This window comes from Nannobrachium achirus (assembly GCF_963921795.1).
Source record: "Nannobrachium achirus genome assembly, chromosome: 15".
Lineage (NCBI taxonomy): Eukaryota > Metazoa > Chordata > Actinopteri > Myctophiformes > Myctophidae > Nannobrachium > Nannobrachium achirus.
This window is the reverse complement of record NC_137822.1, coordinates 39819763-39836113: the sequence shown is the minus strand read 5'-3', so window position 1 is coordinate 39836113 and position 16351 is coordinate 39819763. Positions and strand designations below refer to the sequence as shown.

The 16351-nt window shown below is 43.5% G+C and overlaps 1 protein-coding gene across 1 annotated transcript; it reads right to left on the bottom strand.

Annotated features, from left to right (window-relative positions):
• Positions 1 to 7110: 7110 nt before the first annotated feature.
• LOC308299850 (LHFPL tetraspan subfamily member 5 protein-like) lies at positions 7111 to 13024 on the bottom strand (the record flags this gene model as incomplete). The annotated part of the gene is made up of 3 exons (XM_080743633.1): positions 7111 to 7382; positions 11094 to 11331; positions 12848 to 13024. The coding sequence occupies 3 exons, from the start codon at positions 13022 to 13024 to the stop codon at positions 7111 to 7113; spliced, it is 687 nt and encodes a 228-aa protein (XP_080599759.1).
• Between the last annotated feature and the right edge of the window lie 3327 nt (positions 13025 to 16351).

The window sequence follows — 16351 nt, the reverse complement described above, 5'->3', positions numbered from 1 at the left end:
CTGCAGAAAGACAGACAGACAGCCTGCTGCCGCTGAATGCCAGCGTTCACTCCGTTCAGCGTGCACCCGCTGTGGGTCATCGTGACCACAATTACCAGTATGACAGTCAGGCTCCGCAAATCACCCTTGGTAATTCTTAATTTGCTTATTTTACATGTTATAGCAACCTTTTATTATAAAGAAATTCTCCTCTGCCTACAAAAGGATGTCATACTTAACAGCCACATTGCCAAGGGTGTCGCACCAAATTCTGGGCCCTGGGTACAAGGATTCACTGCTGGCCCCCCATGAATGTTCTTCATGGGGTATTTAAAAAATAGCAGATCTGCAAGCTTGCAGTGCGGCACTGTGAGCTTGCATGTCTGCTATTTTTCAATAGCAAAAGTATAAAATAATTAAGGCCCTGGCTTTCACCTTGAGCCCCAGTAACCCAGTCCCACTTTTCTCCCCCTTGTGACGCCCCTGTTCGGTATCGGCCGCTGCCGTCAGAAGTATCGGGCGAGTACGAGTACAGCAAAATAGGGTTGTATCGGCGCGAGTACCGATACCGCGAGTACCGATACCGCATCCCTAGTTCCCAACGTGACTAGGGTGACTACGTCATCTTTTCGACACCCGACTCTAAACCTCACCCTAACCATAACCTCCGTGGAGTGAGTCGCTAACCCTCCAGTTGAAATGATGGGCGTTCGCAAAAACGAGATTTCTTTTTTATGTCCATATATGGAGATCTCTGTATCTGTTTGTCCCTCTTATGCCTGTGTATGTGCCGGTTCCGGAAAACTCTGATGTCAGACATCAGCTCCGCAAAGGGAGATTCCGAACCTTTTCGGACTGGTTTCCAAAAAAACGTGTATCGGGTCAGGGAACGTGTGTGCCGAATTTGAGGCCGGTCCCATTAAACCTGTTGTCATAGGACCACTTTTGACCATCTGTTTAGCTGTGTCCATTTATGCCAAATATGTTGATCTGTATCTGTCTGTCTGCATCCATTTCATGCCCATATATGGTGATCTCTGTATCACCATATATGGGCATGAATTGCTGTTAGATGTGCAAATCGGTGTTATTAAGAATGATGTCAACATTTTGTGTTGTGTGACATCAGACCAGAGCTCTGGTCAACCTTGAATAAGATGTGACACAGTTTTTAAACATCACATTTAGTCTGAGTACGGCCAAGAGGTAGGATCTCTATTAGACACAGAGAGTCAGCAATAAACACAGACAACTACAGGGGAGAAAGGGAGTGACCAAATCTTTCAGCCTGAAAAGGACAAAGAAACACCTTCCAAGTAGCAGGAGCGGTGTCCATGAAACAAAAGACACCGGTTTCCTGTCAAATGATGAGCAATGGACAGCTCCCATCGTCTTCCTGTTGGACAATCACCAGCTGTGTAACCAGCCAGAAGCAAGGAGACGCAGACCAACCAAGATCTTGCGAGGACTTCAACTCAGCCAGAAGAAGTAAGGAAACATTGGATGACTTGGACAGGAAAGAAAACCTCATAGATGATAAAAGCTTCATTGGGGCATCAACTCTGAAGAAACACAAGCATGTCCACACCAAAGAAAAACCTTTCCACTGTAAACAATGTGACAAGAGTTTCAGTCAGTCAGGGACTCTGAATAGGCACCAGCGTGTCCACAGTGGAGAAAAGCCCTTTGTGTGTAAACAATGTGACAAGGGTTTCAGTCTGTTAGGGAATCTGATGACTCACCAGCGTGTCCACAGTGGGGAAAAACCCTTTGTGTGTAAACAATGTGACAAGGGTTTCAATGCGTTAGCTGATCTGAGGAAGCATCAGCGTGTCCACACTGGAGAAAAACCATTCCTTTGTAAACAGTGTGACAAGGGTTTCAGTCTGTTACATCATCTGAAGAGGCACCAGCGTGTCCACAGTGGAGAGAAACCCTTTGTTTGTAAACAGTGTGACAAGGGTTTCAGTGAGTTAGGGAATCTGAAGACTCACCAGCGTATCCATAGTGGAGAAAAACCCTTTGTGTGTAAACAGTGTGACAAGGGTTTCAGTCAGTTAGGGAATCTGATGAATCACCAGCGTGTCCACAGTGGAGAAAAACCCTTTGTGTGTAAACAGTGTGACAAGGGTTTCAGTGAGTTAGGTTCTTTGAAGACTCACCAGCGTGTCCACAGTGGAGAAAAACTCTTTGTGTGTAAACAATGTGATAAGGGTTTCAGTGTGCTATCTTCTCTGAAGAACCACCAGCGTATCCACAGTGGGGAAAAACCATTCCTGTGTAAACAATGTGACAAGGGTTTCAGTGTGTTATCTTCTCTGAAGACACACCAGCGTCTCCACAGTGGGGAAAAACCATTCCTGTGTAAACAATGTGACAAGGGTTTCAGTGTGTTATCTACTCTGCAGACACACCAGCGTGTCCACAGTGGAGAAAAACCCTTTGTGTGTAAAGAGTGTGACAAGGGTTTCAGTGATTCAGGTAACCTGAAGACACACCAGCGTATCCACAGTGGAGAAAAACCCTTTGTGTGTAAACATTGTGACAAGGGTTTCAGTCGGTTAGGGAATCTGAAGAGGCACCAGCATGTCCACACCATTGATTGATTGATTGATTGATTGATTGATTGGAGACATTATTAGAAGTTTGCATAGAAAAAAAGTACAGTTCACTGGTACAAGGTTAACTAAAAGGAGATCCTAGGAATGCCTCTTGGCTTATTTACAGTAAGTAACAGTGATAAATATCACTGGCCAGATGGCCTTTGCCAGATGGCCTTTGCCATCTAGCCATAACATTAAATGACAGACGGATAGAACACAGTACTAGAAAAAAAAAAAAGAGACAAAGAATATATACAGTAGGTGAATACAAAGAAGGGTCAGGGGAGGGTAAGGCTGGGCTAGGTTTGTTATTGCCACTCGTAAGTGTTTTTTAAGGTCAATCTTAAAGGATGATAGGGAACCACACTCCTTTAAGGCCTTCATTAAGGCGTTCCATCTTAGTGGTGTAGTCAAGTGTATCTTGTACACCAGGCCCTTTGCAAGTTGCTGTACTCTGTCATCTTTACTCTGAGCCACCCCACTCTTAACTGGTGAGTAGCGGTGAAGTGAGTCTGATAGGAAAGGTTAAGCAGGACCCTAATTAGTTTGTTTTGAGCTGTTTGGAGTTTTGTTTTCAGGGCTTGTGGGGTGCCACGATACCATACGTGGACTCCGTAGTCAAAGAGGGGCTGAATTATTGCACCAGCTATGGTCTTCAGTGTGAGAGAGAAAACCAGGTGCTCATTTGAGAATACAAATATTAAAAAAAGAGTCTAGTGGTGCTCTTGGATCGACGGGAGCAAATCATCTAAAAGAAAAAAGTGATCCAGGCACTCAAAGTTTAGAAAAGGGAGGAACAATACTTTATTTCATTTGTCTAAAACGCAAAAAAAAAGTATTGTTCCTCCCTTTTTTAAACTTTTGAGTGCCTGGATCACTATGGTCTTCAGTGTGTTGAAGTTGACCATCGGGGCGATCCTCTGTAGGAAACAAGTGTGTTGGTAGATTTTTTCTTTTTTGTGGGCTCGCACACGTAAGTTATTGTCATTATTTATCTATCATACTATGCAGGCAGTCAGTCAGTGTAAGTTCTCCTCAAAACTTTGGGCACCTTTCTACTCCTACATACTTTAGTCCAAATATCACTGAAACCAATCTTATTCCAATTGGCCAAAGGGGGGAGCTATACGAAGCTTACGAAACTTTAAACAGGCTTAAGTCATGCCTCGTTTCGTTTAAAGAAGTTGTGTACACACGAGCCTTGACTCAAGCGGAAGCCATCTGTGTCTTTGTTAAGTATGCTCCGCCCTTAGATTTCCCGCCATTTTGAGCAGTTTGTAAAACGTTTAAACCCGCTTTTATTCTGGAAGTTTCGCGTCACGTGCACAGAACCTTTTTTACATGAACTTTGGACCAATATCTAAAGATCTGTCAGATCGGAAATTGAAACATTCTTTTTTAATAATTCAATGAATATTGCAGTTTTATGCAAATTATCCTTCTGCCTCTAAAACATACATGCAAAGTAAAATTTGCATGATGAACTACTGTAGAGGGTTAGTCCAAATATCACTGAAACCAATCTTACCCCAATTGGCCAAAGGGGGGCGCTATGATTTTGTTTGTGAAACGCTTAAACCCGTTTTTATCCTGGGATTTTTGAGCAATTTGCATGAAACATTATATTCTACACACAATCTAAGGGCCTTTATATGAAGGGTAATAATAATAATAATAATATGTTTCTATACAATATATTTGATGCCCATGCATGGAGATCCCTATCTTAACCAGCCACACAGATGGGTGTCACGGGGCAGCCGTGCCCTATACAGTATAGTACACACAATGAGTGAAGACAATGTACACACTCAACTGCAATCCACTGCATTTCAATGTTTGCCTGATTATTGAATGTTTGGGGTGGTGGTAATAAGGGGGTGTGGTTATGTCTCCTGTGTCTCTCCTTCACAGCTGGGGGCACTTCCTTGATTAATGGGAAGGTGCCAAGTGCTGTGGAGGAGAGGGGTGTTGCAAAGAAGGCTAATGTGTTTAGAATGTTATTCATTTGAAGTGCACCCAAGTTTAAGGTAACGCATCATATAGTATGCTTAGGTTACACTTACTAGCTGGGGGTTATGTTGGAAATGGATATATGGAAGTATTGGAAGTAGTATTACTAATTGGGGCTGTTTCCTTGTGGTGCAGTCTGCTCCTATTTAATGGAGGCTGCAGGGACAGCTCAGGAAGTGTGTGATGTGGCAAATGCACTGTGAACATCCCTGAGGGAGAGTTACTGGACCTGGTGTGATTCAGGTGTTTCCAGAAGAGAACTCTTAGCCCAGTTGGGTTTGTTGTACTAGTGCTCGCCAAGTTGTTATGTTTCCTCATTGCTCTATTTGTTATTTTGGAATAGTATTAGCTCTGCCATGTGAACACCTGTAAAACCTGCACAGTGAATTAGGAGAAATAAAAACCCTGAAAGACATTCCTGACTGTTCTTGGAGCCTGGGCCGCTCGGGTCAACCTTACAATGGGCCATGCCTTTGCCATCTGGCCAGTGGTATCAATGACATCAGGGATCTTCATATATGGGCATAAAAGGGATAACCATATATGGACTGTCACTGTGACATCACATCACATGGGCTGTGGTCAAAGTAGTGATCTGAAAAACCACATGAGGACTCATAGAGGGGGAAAGCCCTTTGCTTGTACAGCTTGTGAGTGTGTGTGTGTGTGTGTGTGTGTGTGTGTAATTATGTATTTTGATATTTGATATATGCGCAAATTGCAAAAACTCCACTCGCACTATAGTTACGGCGAGAGAGAAACTGATCAAATAAAACAATTCACTTCACGCCCCGAACCCGAGGTATAAAACTTTGCACAAGGTTTGGGGTTGGTATTCAGTACCAATTATTGTATTTTATTACTTGTTCAGAGAAATATGTAAATACCAAAAAAAAAAAGAAAGAAAAAAGAAAAAACATGAATCTTTCAAATGAAATCATTCTGCTCTGTGGAAATGGCACCATAACCATAAAGAAAGCTTGTGTTGATATCTACATATCAGGATGGCCAGACTTCTGAGCTTGTATCCCATCATATTACTTCTGTTCTTGATCTGTAATAGGAGAAGAACTGCATTAATGGATTGTTAAATTCAATGGACATTAGTTCTTTGCTCGTATTAGCTCTTAATTTATTAAAATTGCTCACTTTAACCCTTAGTTTCAGAGGACAACTTTGTTTTTTTACAACAAGGGTTCATATTTTAGATTGTAATTAGAGAAAAGAAAAAGTGACTGTTAAAATGTTTTCATTTGCTTCGTTCTATTGTTTTATCGCGTTTACCGTGCTAAAATGTGGGGCATGCGTACAAGTGGCTAAATATGTATTTTTAGACACAATAAGCCAGCTAATTTCTTTACAGCTATTTACAGTAACAATTCTATCCCCCATAAGTCACATCCAACCATGAAAGGTTGCGTTGTATCTTGGGAATGGGCTTATTCAGTGTAAAATGACATATTTAGCTACTTGTATGCATGCCCCCAACCACTGAAATAAGAATCTCTAAAACGATACAAAGAAGTAAATGAAATAATTATAACACTTATCTTTTATATTCTTTAATTACAATCTAAAATATGAACCCTTGTTGTAAAAAATCGAACCTCTGTTCGAAGTGGAGCTGTGTGTGTGTGTGTGTGTGTGTGTGTGTGTGTGTGTGTGTGTGTGTGTGTGTGTGTGTGTGTGTCCAGCGCCCCTCCCTTAACATGTGTGGTCAGAAAAGGTTACTGCAGGCTACAGACAGACACGGAGACAGACAGACCCACACACACACGGCCACGTATAGGGAGCTTGTGTTCCACACAGCTCCAAAAACTAAAGTTGTCCTTTAAACACATTCTCCGCCCCAGCCCGAGTTGCCGGAGTGATTCCCGATGTCTAGACATGACATGCCCCGAGTTGCCCGAGTATGATATGAGTACATTCATTAGGCCTACATACAGTACGCCACTCTGGTCCCGTGTGAGTCGGCAAAGTCCGCGATTCGATTACAATGCACACTGGCCGTGCATGAGAAGTGACGCCCGGCCATAGAGAATCCATTATATGCGTGTGTGGCAGAGATTGTGTTAACACCACGTTTAACAGCCACCATACGCTCCTACTAATTTAATCGATCAAGCAAGACTCTTAACCCTTAATTGCTCACACGCTCCTTGTGGGCAGCGAATCAGCAGGGTTGGTCTGAAAATACGGAATATCCCTGGGAGGAGTAGGTTAGCTATTAGAATCTAAAGTATGTACAATGGGTAAGCAGGTACACACCTCATACGCTCACATTGGCCTTTATGAACACATTTGTGAAGAAAGCTATTGGAAAGCATTTAGTTCCCAGATTGGTCCACCACTCGGCTAACCTACCCAGACTATCAGATAAAAACACTCACCTCCTCCTCCTCCTCCACCCATCCCCTCCGCCCTCAGATAAAAAGGCTCTCACCTCCTCCTCCTCCACCCATCCCCTCCACCTCAGATAAAAAGGCTCTCACCTCCTCCACCCATCCCCTCCACCTCAGATAAAAAGGCTCTCACCTCCTCCTCCTCCACCCATCCCCTCCACCTCGAAGTCGTCGGGCAGCAGCTTGTCCTGCCGGTTGCCCAGGGTGAAGGCCAGGAAGGCCAGCAGGACGGCGTCCAGGATGCTGATGATGGCCAGGATGTAGGCCCAGCGCACCGTGCAGTTCCCCAGTGTGTACTTGTCCGTGCGCTGGCCGCACATCCTCTTCACCGGCTCCGCGTCCCAGCCGTCCGGGTAGATCATGCAGCCGATCACCATCAGCACGGCTGTGTGTGTGTGGGGGAAGTAAAATACTGATTAAAAAACGGGTACACATTATCGTGTATCATTATGTTATGCTTTAACTATTGAAAAATAGCAGATATACAAGCTCACAGCGCGGCACGAGTGCCGCGCTGCGAGCTTGTAGATCTGCTATTTTTTGAAAAATCGTGACAATTAGAATTTTGACCCGATTCTATAAGTGTTTTTTGAATCCTAAGATAATTTTTTTTTTGAAAAACCCATGTTTCTATGTCAGCAATCTGGCTACAGCCATTGTCAAAGAAAAGGTCCTTTTCACTTAAATGGAGCTCAGTTAGCCTGTTCTTGAGAGACTACTATGTCAGTGGTTCTCAAACCTTTTCATGTGAAGGACCCCCAAAATTATATTTATTTGGCCACAGACACCCATCTTAGTTCCAGGGACCACCCAGAAGCAAAATTTTAGTTACAAACGTTCGCTTTGAAAATGCATATATTCAAAGATTTGCACACATTTTCACGAATATTTTCAAAAATAGCAGATCTACAAGCTCGTGCTGCGCTGTGAGCTTATATATCTGCTATTTTTCACTGGTTAAAGCATTCAATAATTCTAGGCCTAAATGGGTTAAAGGAATATTTCAGTTAAAAAAAAGAAATGTGGTCATTTTATTGTCTAATCAGGCTTTTATGAACACCCTGAACAGTTTTTAATTTGCTTGATTCAGTATTTCGATATTTGAAGTAAATGTTATCAGGCCCTCCTCCTCCTCCAGGGCCCCTCCCCATACACAACCAACTTCAAACTCCATTTTGACCATGATAGATTCATTAAAAACACCCATTATTTTTCTGGTGACTCATAATACCATCCTGGCTGTGTTTTTCGATAACTTTTTTAATTTCTTTGGGCAAATGGAAAAAATGTAATACAATAAAATAAAATAAATGAAAAACATTATAGAAAAACATGGCCAGCTCACGTATTATGAGTCACCTGAAAAAAAATAATGGGTGTTTTTGATGAATCTATCATGGTTAAAATGGAGTTTGAAGTTAAAATGGGTGTGTATGGGGAGGGGCCTACTCCACTACATCTAGGATCAAAATATTGTACTTTTACTCTACTGCCATTATTTGAAAACTTTAGTTAGTAGTGACTTTGTAGATTAGCCTATTTTTACAAAACATACAGTAACCACTTCATCCCTATACATTTCGGATATTTGAAAATAGCCGATCTACAAGCTAGATACTGTATGTATTACTGTATGTATTTGGCCTCCCAATATAAAATAAATGTAAATTCTGGTTGTCTGTCTGTCTGTCTGTCAGACAATCCCCTCAACACTGAATCATGTTACATCATGTACTGTTAGCAATCTGTCACTGGAGGAGGTGTTACTATCAGAGAGGAAACAGGATCTCTTGGCTTCTGCGGTGCGGTTGACACCTAGAACTACACACCCTCTGGACACACAGGCCACTCCTGAAACTAAACAGCTGTGGTTCTCTCTCTCTCTCTCTCTCTCTCTCTCTCTGTGTGTGTGTGTGTGTGTGTGTGTGTGTGTGTGTGTGTGTGTGTGTGTGTGTGTGTGTGTGTGTGTGTGTGTGTGTGTGTGTGTGTGTGTGTGTGTGTGTGTGTGTGTGTGTGTGTGTGTGTGTGTACGTGCGTGTGCATATCCCCTCTGTTAAGTCAAATACATCTCTCACATGTATTTCTTTTTTCCATCTTTCATTGTAAAAGTAGCCAACACACTGTAAAATCGTGAGTGTTACCGTGACTCTGAGAGTGTATAATGGAACCCGTGGATAGATCAACAGGATTTTACAGTGTATAAATGTCATGTTTGCAAGACCTGCCATTCTACTTTCAAATAATGCCACTGTGATTGTTCATAGTGATTTAATTTGGATGTAATACCCTAACCCTACAGTATATTTAGCTTACCGGTACTAATTGAGAGCAGTGAAGTCTGATGTCATTTACCCATCCTACCTGGTTCACTTTTTTTCCCCATTCTGAATCCCCATAGACTTTTTTCATATCGCGTCATATAAGAACTATGGATATGAATAATCAACTGATCGTGAGAAAACGCTAATGTTACTATCGCCGAATTAGTTAGATTTTCGCTAGAAACAGGCTTTATCAAAATGAGTGACATTTGGACCACGATGCTTATATGAGACGATTTTAAGATGACCCAATGTTATTCTCCATAGAGAAATTACTTCCATGAACCGGGGGATGAGCGAGTCACGCCATGACTTCACTGCTCTTTTGTGTACCCTACATGTTTTATGAACTTCTTTCCCTGACATTAGAATATTGTTGTCTTTCAATTGACCCGTGTCTTGCCTCGACATTCGATCACTGATACCACGGTGGGACACCTCTTGTTGCCTTTATGCCAGGGGTTTTCAAACGTTTTTGACTGAATTAACCTGTTATGTTTTAGAATCTTACATCATATTACGCAAAATAAATATGCACATCTTTCCACCTGAGATACGGTCAGCTATGTCACGGAGAAATAACCGTTTCCATCAGAACTGACTGAAAATAACTTTACGTTTAACCACTTGAACCCCAGCATTACTGGAGGGAAGGTTCACCAAAGATAGCCGATCGACAAGCTCACAACGTGTCACAATGTGGCGCGTTGTGAGCTTGTAGATCTGCTATTTTTTGGTGAAGAGAGTTGGCCGTAGATGGGACAATAACTCGAATCAGGTCTGTTTTACTAGTGAAGTAATATTGATGAATTCCAAATATCATCAGATTATTCTGAGGCACCCCTGGACTGGCATCACGGCACCCACCACTTTATGCGATCTTCTTGCAACCGGTGGCGATTACTAAAACTATTTCTTAAAATTGTATCATTATTTATTATTTTGGCTTCTCATTTCATGTCGGCCACGCATGCTTCTGTTGAATTTCACAATCACTACATATTATGTTCTCTTTAATACCGGCAGCCAGTTGCATCCAGGAGCAGATCTTGTAGATCTGTCCCTATAATGACTACATTTTTTACCATCCAGGAACAGATCTTGTAGACGTGTCCCTATAATGACTACATGTTCTCTTACTGGCGGCCAGCTGCATCCAGGAGCAGATCTTGTAGACCTGCCCCTATAATGACTACATATTCTCTTACCATCCAAGAACAGATCTTGTAGATCTGCCCCTATTGATTTCTTTATTGACATACATATTAGCATACAAGCATGCAAATAGCCAAAACACATAACGGCTGCTGAGTATAGGAATGTGCTCTTTCCCATACCGCTGTTGAATTTGTATGGTACAAAGTCAGTAGAGCTACCTCTGGTGTTATACCGATGGGTGTCTTTGACATTTACAAAATATTTGATCAGATACCTGGGTACCTCCCTGTTCTTAATTCTGTGAACCATACGCATTTTTGTGTGCGATACTCTCTCCTCGACTCGCAGCCACTTTAGGCTATGAAAATGTGCTGGGAGAAGATGAGTTCTGGGAGGAAGTCTCAGGATTAGTCTAATCATTTTGTTTTGGGAGGTCTGTAGCTTTGTTTTGAGGACTTTAGGGATGCTGGAATACCAGGAGGTACAGGCATACTCGAAATGACATTGGACTACTGCTGATGCTAGTATTTTTAGCGCTCTTTGATCCACCTGAGTCGAGACTCTGGCAAGAAATTTCACTTTTTGACTACTACTATAATGACTACTTGTCCTCTTACCGGCGGCCAGCTGCATCCAGGAGCAGATCTTGTAGACCTGCCCGGCGCTGGAGAAGAAGAACAGGCTGAAGCAGCACATGGAGCCCACGATCAGCAGCATGGAGGTTCCCACCATGAACATGGCGGTGCGGAAGGCTCCCGACGGAACGCTGTTGAAGTCCAGGACGCTGCCTTTACACGTCAGCTCTGAGGTCAGCGCGTTGCCGATGCAGTAGTGGAACAGGCCGAAGTAGCCCGCCTGCAACACAGTAGGCCCCTCACTGTTATTAAATGATAATCATCCAATCGCAAGTATTTGAGATAATTTGATCACAATTATTTTTGCATAATCGTCATAATCGTTTCCATGTTGAAAAATGCTCAAAACTTTTTGAATACAAGAATATTAGAAATAGCAGATCTGGGGGCACGGTGGCGCAGTCGGGAGCGCTGTGGGCGTGTTCTCTCCTCCGCGTCATCAGTGCCCACACCCTAGGTGGGGTTGGCAAAAGGGCCTTTCTGTGTGGAGTTTGCATGTTCTCCCCGTGTCTCCTAGGGTAGGTACCCTCACAAAAAACATGCAGTAATCCTGGTCTCTATACTGTCTCCTCCTGGCCAGCCGGGGGCCAACTGGGGAAACTCCCCCTGTCAGGGGAAAAGAAGCGACTTGGACTCCTCAAGCATGGGGTCAGTACGTTCTCTCCCCAGGTTGGCAGAGGGAGTGTAGCACCCAGGATTACATTGGATCAGGGGTTCTCAATCTGTTTTAGGACGTGACCCCCAAAATAAACATAATATGAAGTTGAACCAGGGACCCCCACCCTGACAAGCACTTGTAATTGTAGGTATTACATTTAAGGTGACTCGGTTCCACAGATACTGTGAAAATAGCAGATCTACATGCTTGTGAGCATGTAAATCTGCTATCTCTGGGTCCTGACCCCAAGTTTAAGAACCACAGTATTAGATAATTGACCCCGGGTGAAAAATGGGTTACAGAATTGTGGGATAAAAAAAAAAAAAAAAAAAATAGCAGATCTACAAGCTTACAACGCGTCAATTTGTGACACGTTTGCAGATCAACTATTTCAAATGTTTGTATAAAACTATTAAGTGGCAATCATTTCTTGTATATTTAAGTTATTTGTCATATCTGCCCTACGCCATTATTTTATTACGAAGCAAATGTATTCATATGTTCCATGTTCAACGCCAAACACAATTACATCTTTAGGCCTAATCGAAATTATTTGAGTGACAATTAATTAACAACAGGGGTCTTCAACAGGGGGTCCGGGACCCCTAGGGGGTCCTCAGAGTTACTACAGGGGGTCCTCCAAATCTTTGAGTGATAGAAACTTTTTTCTTCTTTTTTATATAACCACTTGAACCCTAGTGTCCTTATTCTGAGAACTTTAGCCAAAAATAGCAGATCTACAGGCTCACAACGCCTCGCGCTGCGAGGCGTTGTGAGCTTGTAGATCGGCTATTTTTGGCAAAGACCTTTGGTGTAGAGGGGAAAAAGAGCAGCCTAAGTACAGAGTGAAAGGTCAAGTTTATATTGACGTTTCAAGGTTAATTCTGAAAACACAAATTCGAAATTGACATGAACCCAAAATACACTGATGATCGATCACGCTGTCAAACAATGAAACTATATAGAATCTATGAAAAGGTTGTGGGGGTCCCTGCTTCATCTCTCTCTCAGCTAAGGGGTCCTTGGCCTGAAAACGTTGAAGACCCCTGGTCAACAACACTCTGGTGCCAGCCCTTACCTGCGGGGTGTTGACGCTGTCCCCGATCCAGTAGGGCTGGATGAAGACCACCACGGTGATGATGGCGAAGCAGATGGTGAACACGGCCCACATGACGCCGATGGCGCGGGAGTTCCTCACGTAGTTGGTGTGATAGATCTGAGCGGCTTCCAAGGCTGTTATCAAGTTTGTCGACATCTTTACTCAATTATTATTGAGTATAGCCCCCGATAAACCTTTCGTCGTGTAAATAATGTAAAAAATGTAATCCAATATCTCTTGCTAATATGATGCCACCTGGTTTTTAGAATTCCGTAGTAAAAGCCCAGACGGTTGTGACTGTGCGTGACGCGACCCCTGGCAGCTCTGCTCCAGGCTGGGTCAGGAGTTAAGTGACGTTTCAGCACCCTGGACAGCAGCCCCTCCCCTTGATGACATAGTGCTGACTCAGAGGTTGTGGACTGTGGCGCATTGGTTCCCAAACAGTGGGTCGGGACCCATTTGTGGATCGCGGACGCATTTTTATGGGTCCCTTAAGTTTTAGTTTTTCCTACATTTTCTTTTAATTATTATTATTTCAAAACATTACGAAAAAAAAAAAAAAACATTCCCTCAAAAAAAGCAAAAATGTTCATGATTTTTTTAGGAGTAATTTTAGGAAGCAATTCTATACATTTTAAAACAAAATGCTTAAGTAGGGAAAATAGACGATTTACAAGCTCACAACATGCATGGCATGAAGCGACGTGTTGTGTGCTCGTAGATCTGCTGTTTTCAATAGTTTGGGTCCCGGGCAAACGTCTAATTTCTCTTTTGGGTCACAGACATGGCTAAAAGGTTTGGTAACCACTGACTGCAGCCTACTACTGAATGGAGCTCCAGTGAGACTGACTTTATGTAGTTACTGGTGGTAGGCAGGTTTGGTAACCACTGACTGCAGCCTACTACTGAATGGAGCTCCAGTGAGACTGACTTTATGTAGTTACTGGTGGTAGGCAGGCGACCAAATTTTTTGGGGGGAAAACAAAGGAAAAAACTAAAACGGATTGGTATAATTTACACCTATTGGTTGGGATTGGATCATTGGAGCTTGTTGTTTGACAAGGTGTTTGGTAGAATGCGCTTGCTTGCCAAGAAAGGTGTTATCTGATGAATTATTCAGTGTAAGAAGATGAGGTTGTAAGGTGAAACCTGTGACTACAATGATAATCCTTTCACAGCCAGGTGCACTCAAGCATGCGCGCACGCACACGCGCACGCGCACACGCACACACACGCACACACACACACACACACACACACACACACACACACACACACACGGGTGTCGCACCAAATTCTGGGTCCTGCAGGGTACAAGGATTCACTGCGGGCCCCCCATGAATGTTCTTCACAGGGGGAGGGGGTTTAACCCATTTAGACTGTGTGTGTGTGTGTGTGTGTGTGTGTGTGTGTGTGTGTGTGTGTGTGTGTGTGTGTGTGTGTGTGTGTGAATATTAGACACATGCATGGGTCCTACCTCACAGCAGGTCAGACAAGGTTTGGGGTTATAAGTCGTTCAATCATTGAATCTTTCCAGTTCACTCATTCATAACAATAACCTTTGCGTCTTCTGGTGTCCTTCCATTCAGTTTGATACACACTTTTCAGCTAGCAGTCCATGTAGACTGAATCTCGTTTTGTGATCTCAAAAAAGAATTCCAGGGAGTGTTCCGTTGTTTTTGGTAGTCAATGGTCTCAGTTCCCACCTGATGTCATGTGGGAGTTCTGGGGAGTGCTCCAGACCGTACTGAATAACTGATTTCTTGCATAACGTCTTCAGACTAGGACTCAAGTCAAGGATGTGCAGGTCAACTCCTTCAAAGAGGATGATGCGATCTCCCACCATGCAACAGCACATGCTAGACGTCATAGATGGGCCTTTCCCCTTGGACTCAACTTTCGTCCAGGAAAAGGTCTCAGGGTTGAACCTCCACAGGGCACTTTTGTCGACAACAATAACGTACAGCTCTCCATTGTAGGCAAAGGCTGCTGCATGCAAGCTGTGACTTCCTGGACAAAGCTCGGCAGGAGGTGTGTCCAGCCAGAAGTTGGTCTCTGTGTCAAACACTCTGATGCTGTTGTAGTGGTTGACGTTGATGTAGTGCCCTCTACCCCCAAATACAAACATCTTTGTCCCGATGATGTTGGCAGAGTGCTGCGCTGAAGCAGGCGGTGTGTTGCCTCTGGTGTTAATTAAAGACCAGACCATTTTGCTGGTGTCCAACCTATAGGTGTCATTAGTGAGTCCAGTCCGCTCGCAGTGTCCTCCATGGATAAACATGACCTTCCCCAAGACACAGGCCGAGTGGTACTGCCTCCCCTCTGGAACCGTCCCGGACACCCTGGGTTTGGACCAGCTGTGGGTGTCCACATCAAATGCATGAAGCACGTTGCTGTGAGGAGGACGACCTCCCCAGATGTAGGCAACGTGTTCTATCAGCACAGCTGTGTGACCCTCAGGGTACGTGTACTGGTAAATCCAAAAGGAGCAATGGCATATTCCAGTTGTCACTGAGGTGAACTCCCTCCAGCGTGAACACAGCGTGTTGAAAACGTAGGCAGTCACTTCCACGCAGTGGCAAGGACTGAACCGCCTGAAGGCGTACACATTGTGCTGCACTGCAGCAACAGAACAGGAGTCGTCTGGTCTTCGATTCACACGGTTTACCATCCAGCAGAACATTTCTCAATCTGTGAAAATCTGTTTGAATCAGTAAGGTCTGGATCTGAACAACACTGGAGTCCTAATGTGTGCATCTATTGCTTATATTGCTTCAGTGGCACAAATGTCACGCAAAGCTTGGCCAATCCACAAAGCCGATAGAAGAGATAAAGCCTTACGCTATCAAGCTCAACAGACAGTTCTCCAATATGATATAAAATGTGTAAAATGAACAGTGTAATTCAGGGGTGCCCTTGAATGAAAACGTTATTTACAGGGGTGCCCTGAGTCAAAAAATTGTAAATAAATTGGAAATGGTGAATTTATATAGCGCTTTTATCCAAGGCGCTTTACATACTGTAGATTGTGCATTACATTCACCCACATTCATACAACGGTGGCGGAGGAAACCATGCAAGGTACCAACCTACTCAACGGGAGCAACTAGGGGTTCAGAGTCTTGCTCAAGGACTCTTCGACATTAACTCAGGGGGAGCCCGGATTCGAACTGGGAACCCTTCGGGGACCCTTCGACCTCTAAAAACCCTGGGTTAGACAGATAGGAGGTCAGAGAATGAGAGGAACTAGAGATGCAATCCTGGGAAATTGCAAGTGTGGTTGCCATGACGCGAGTCACTCTTGCACATGAATTTTGTCTTACCATTTGAATTTTCCTCATTCAAGTCAATGGTGGAAATTAAGTCACTAATAAATGAATGGCCATTTATGGAGATCTCTGTGTCAGGCTTTGTCCCATTTATGCCCATATTTGGAGATCCATGATCATCATATTTATCAATCAATATTAAGCCCATATCTTG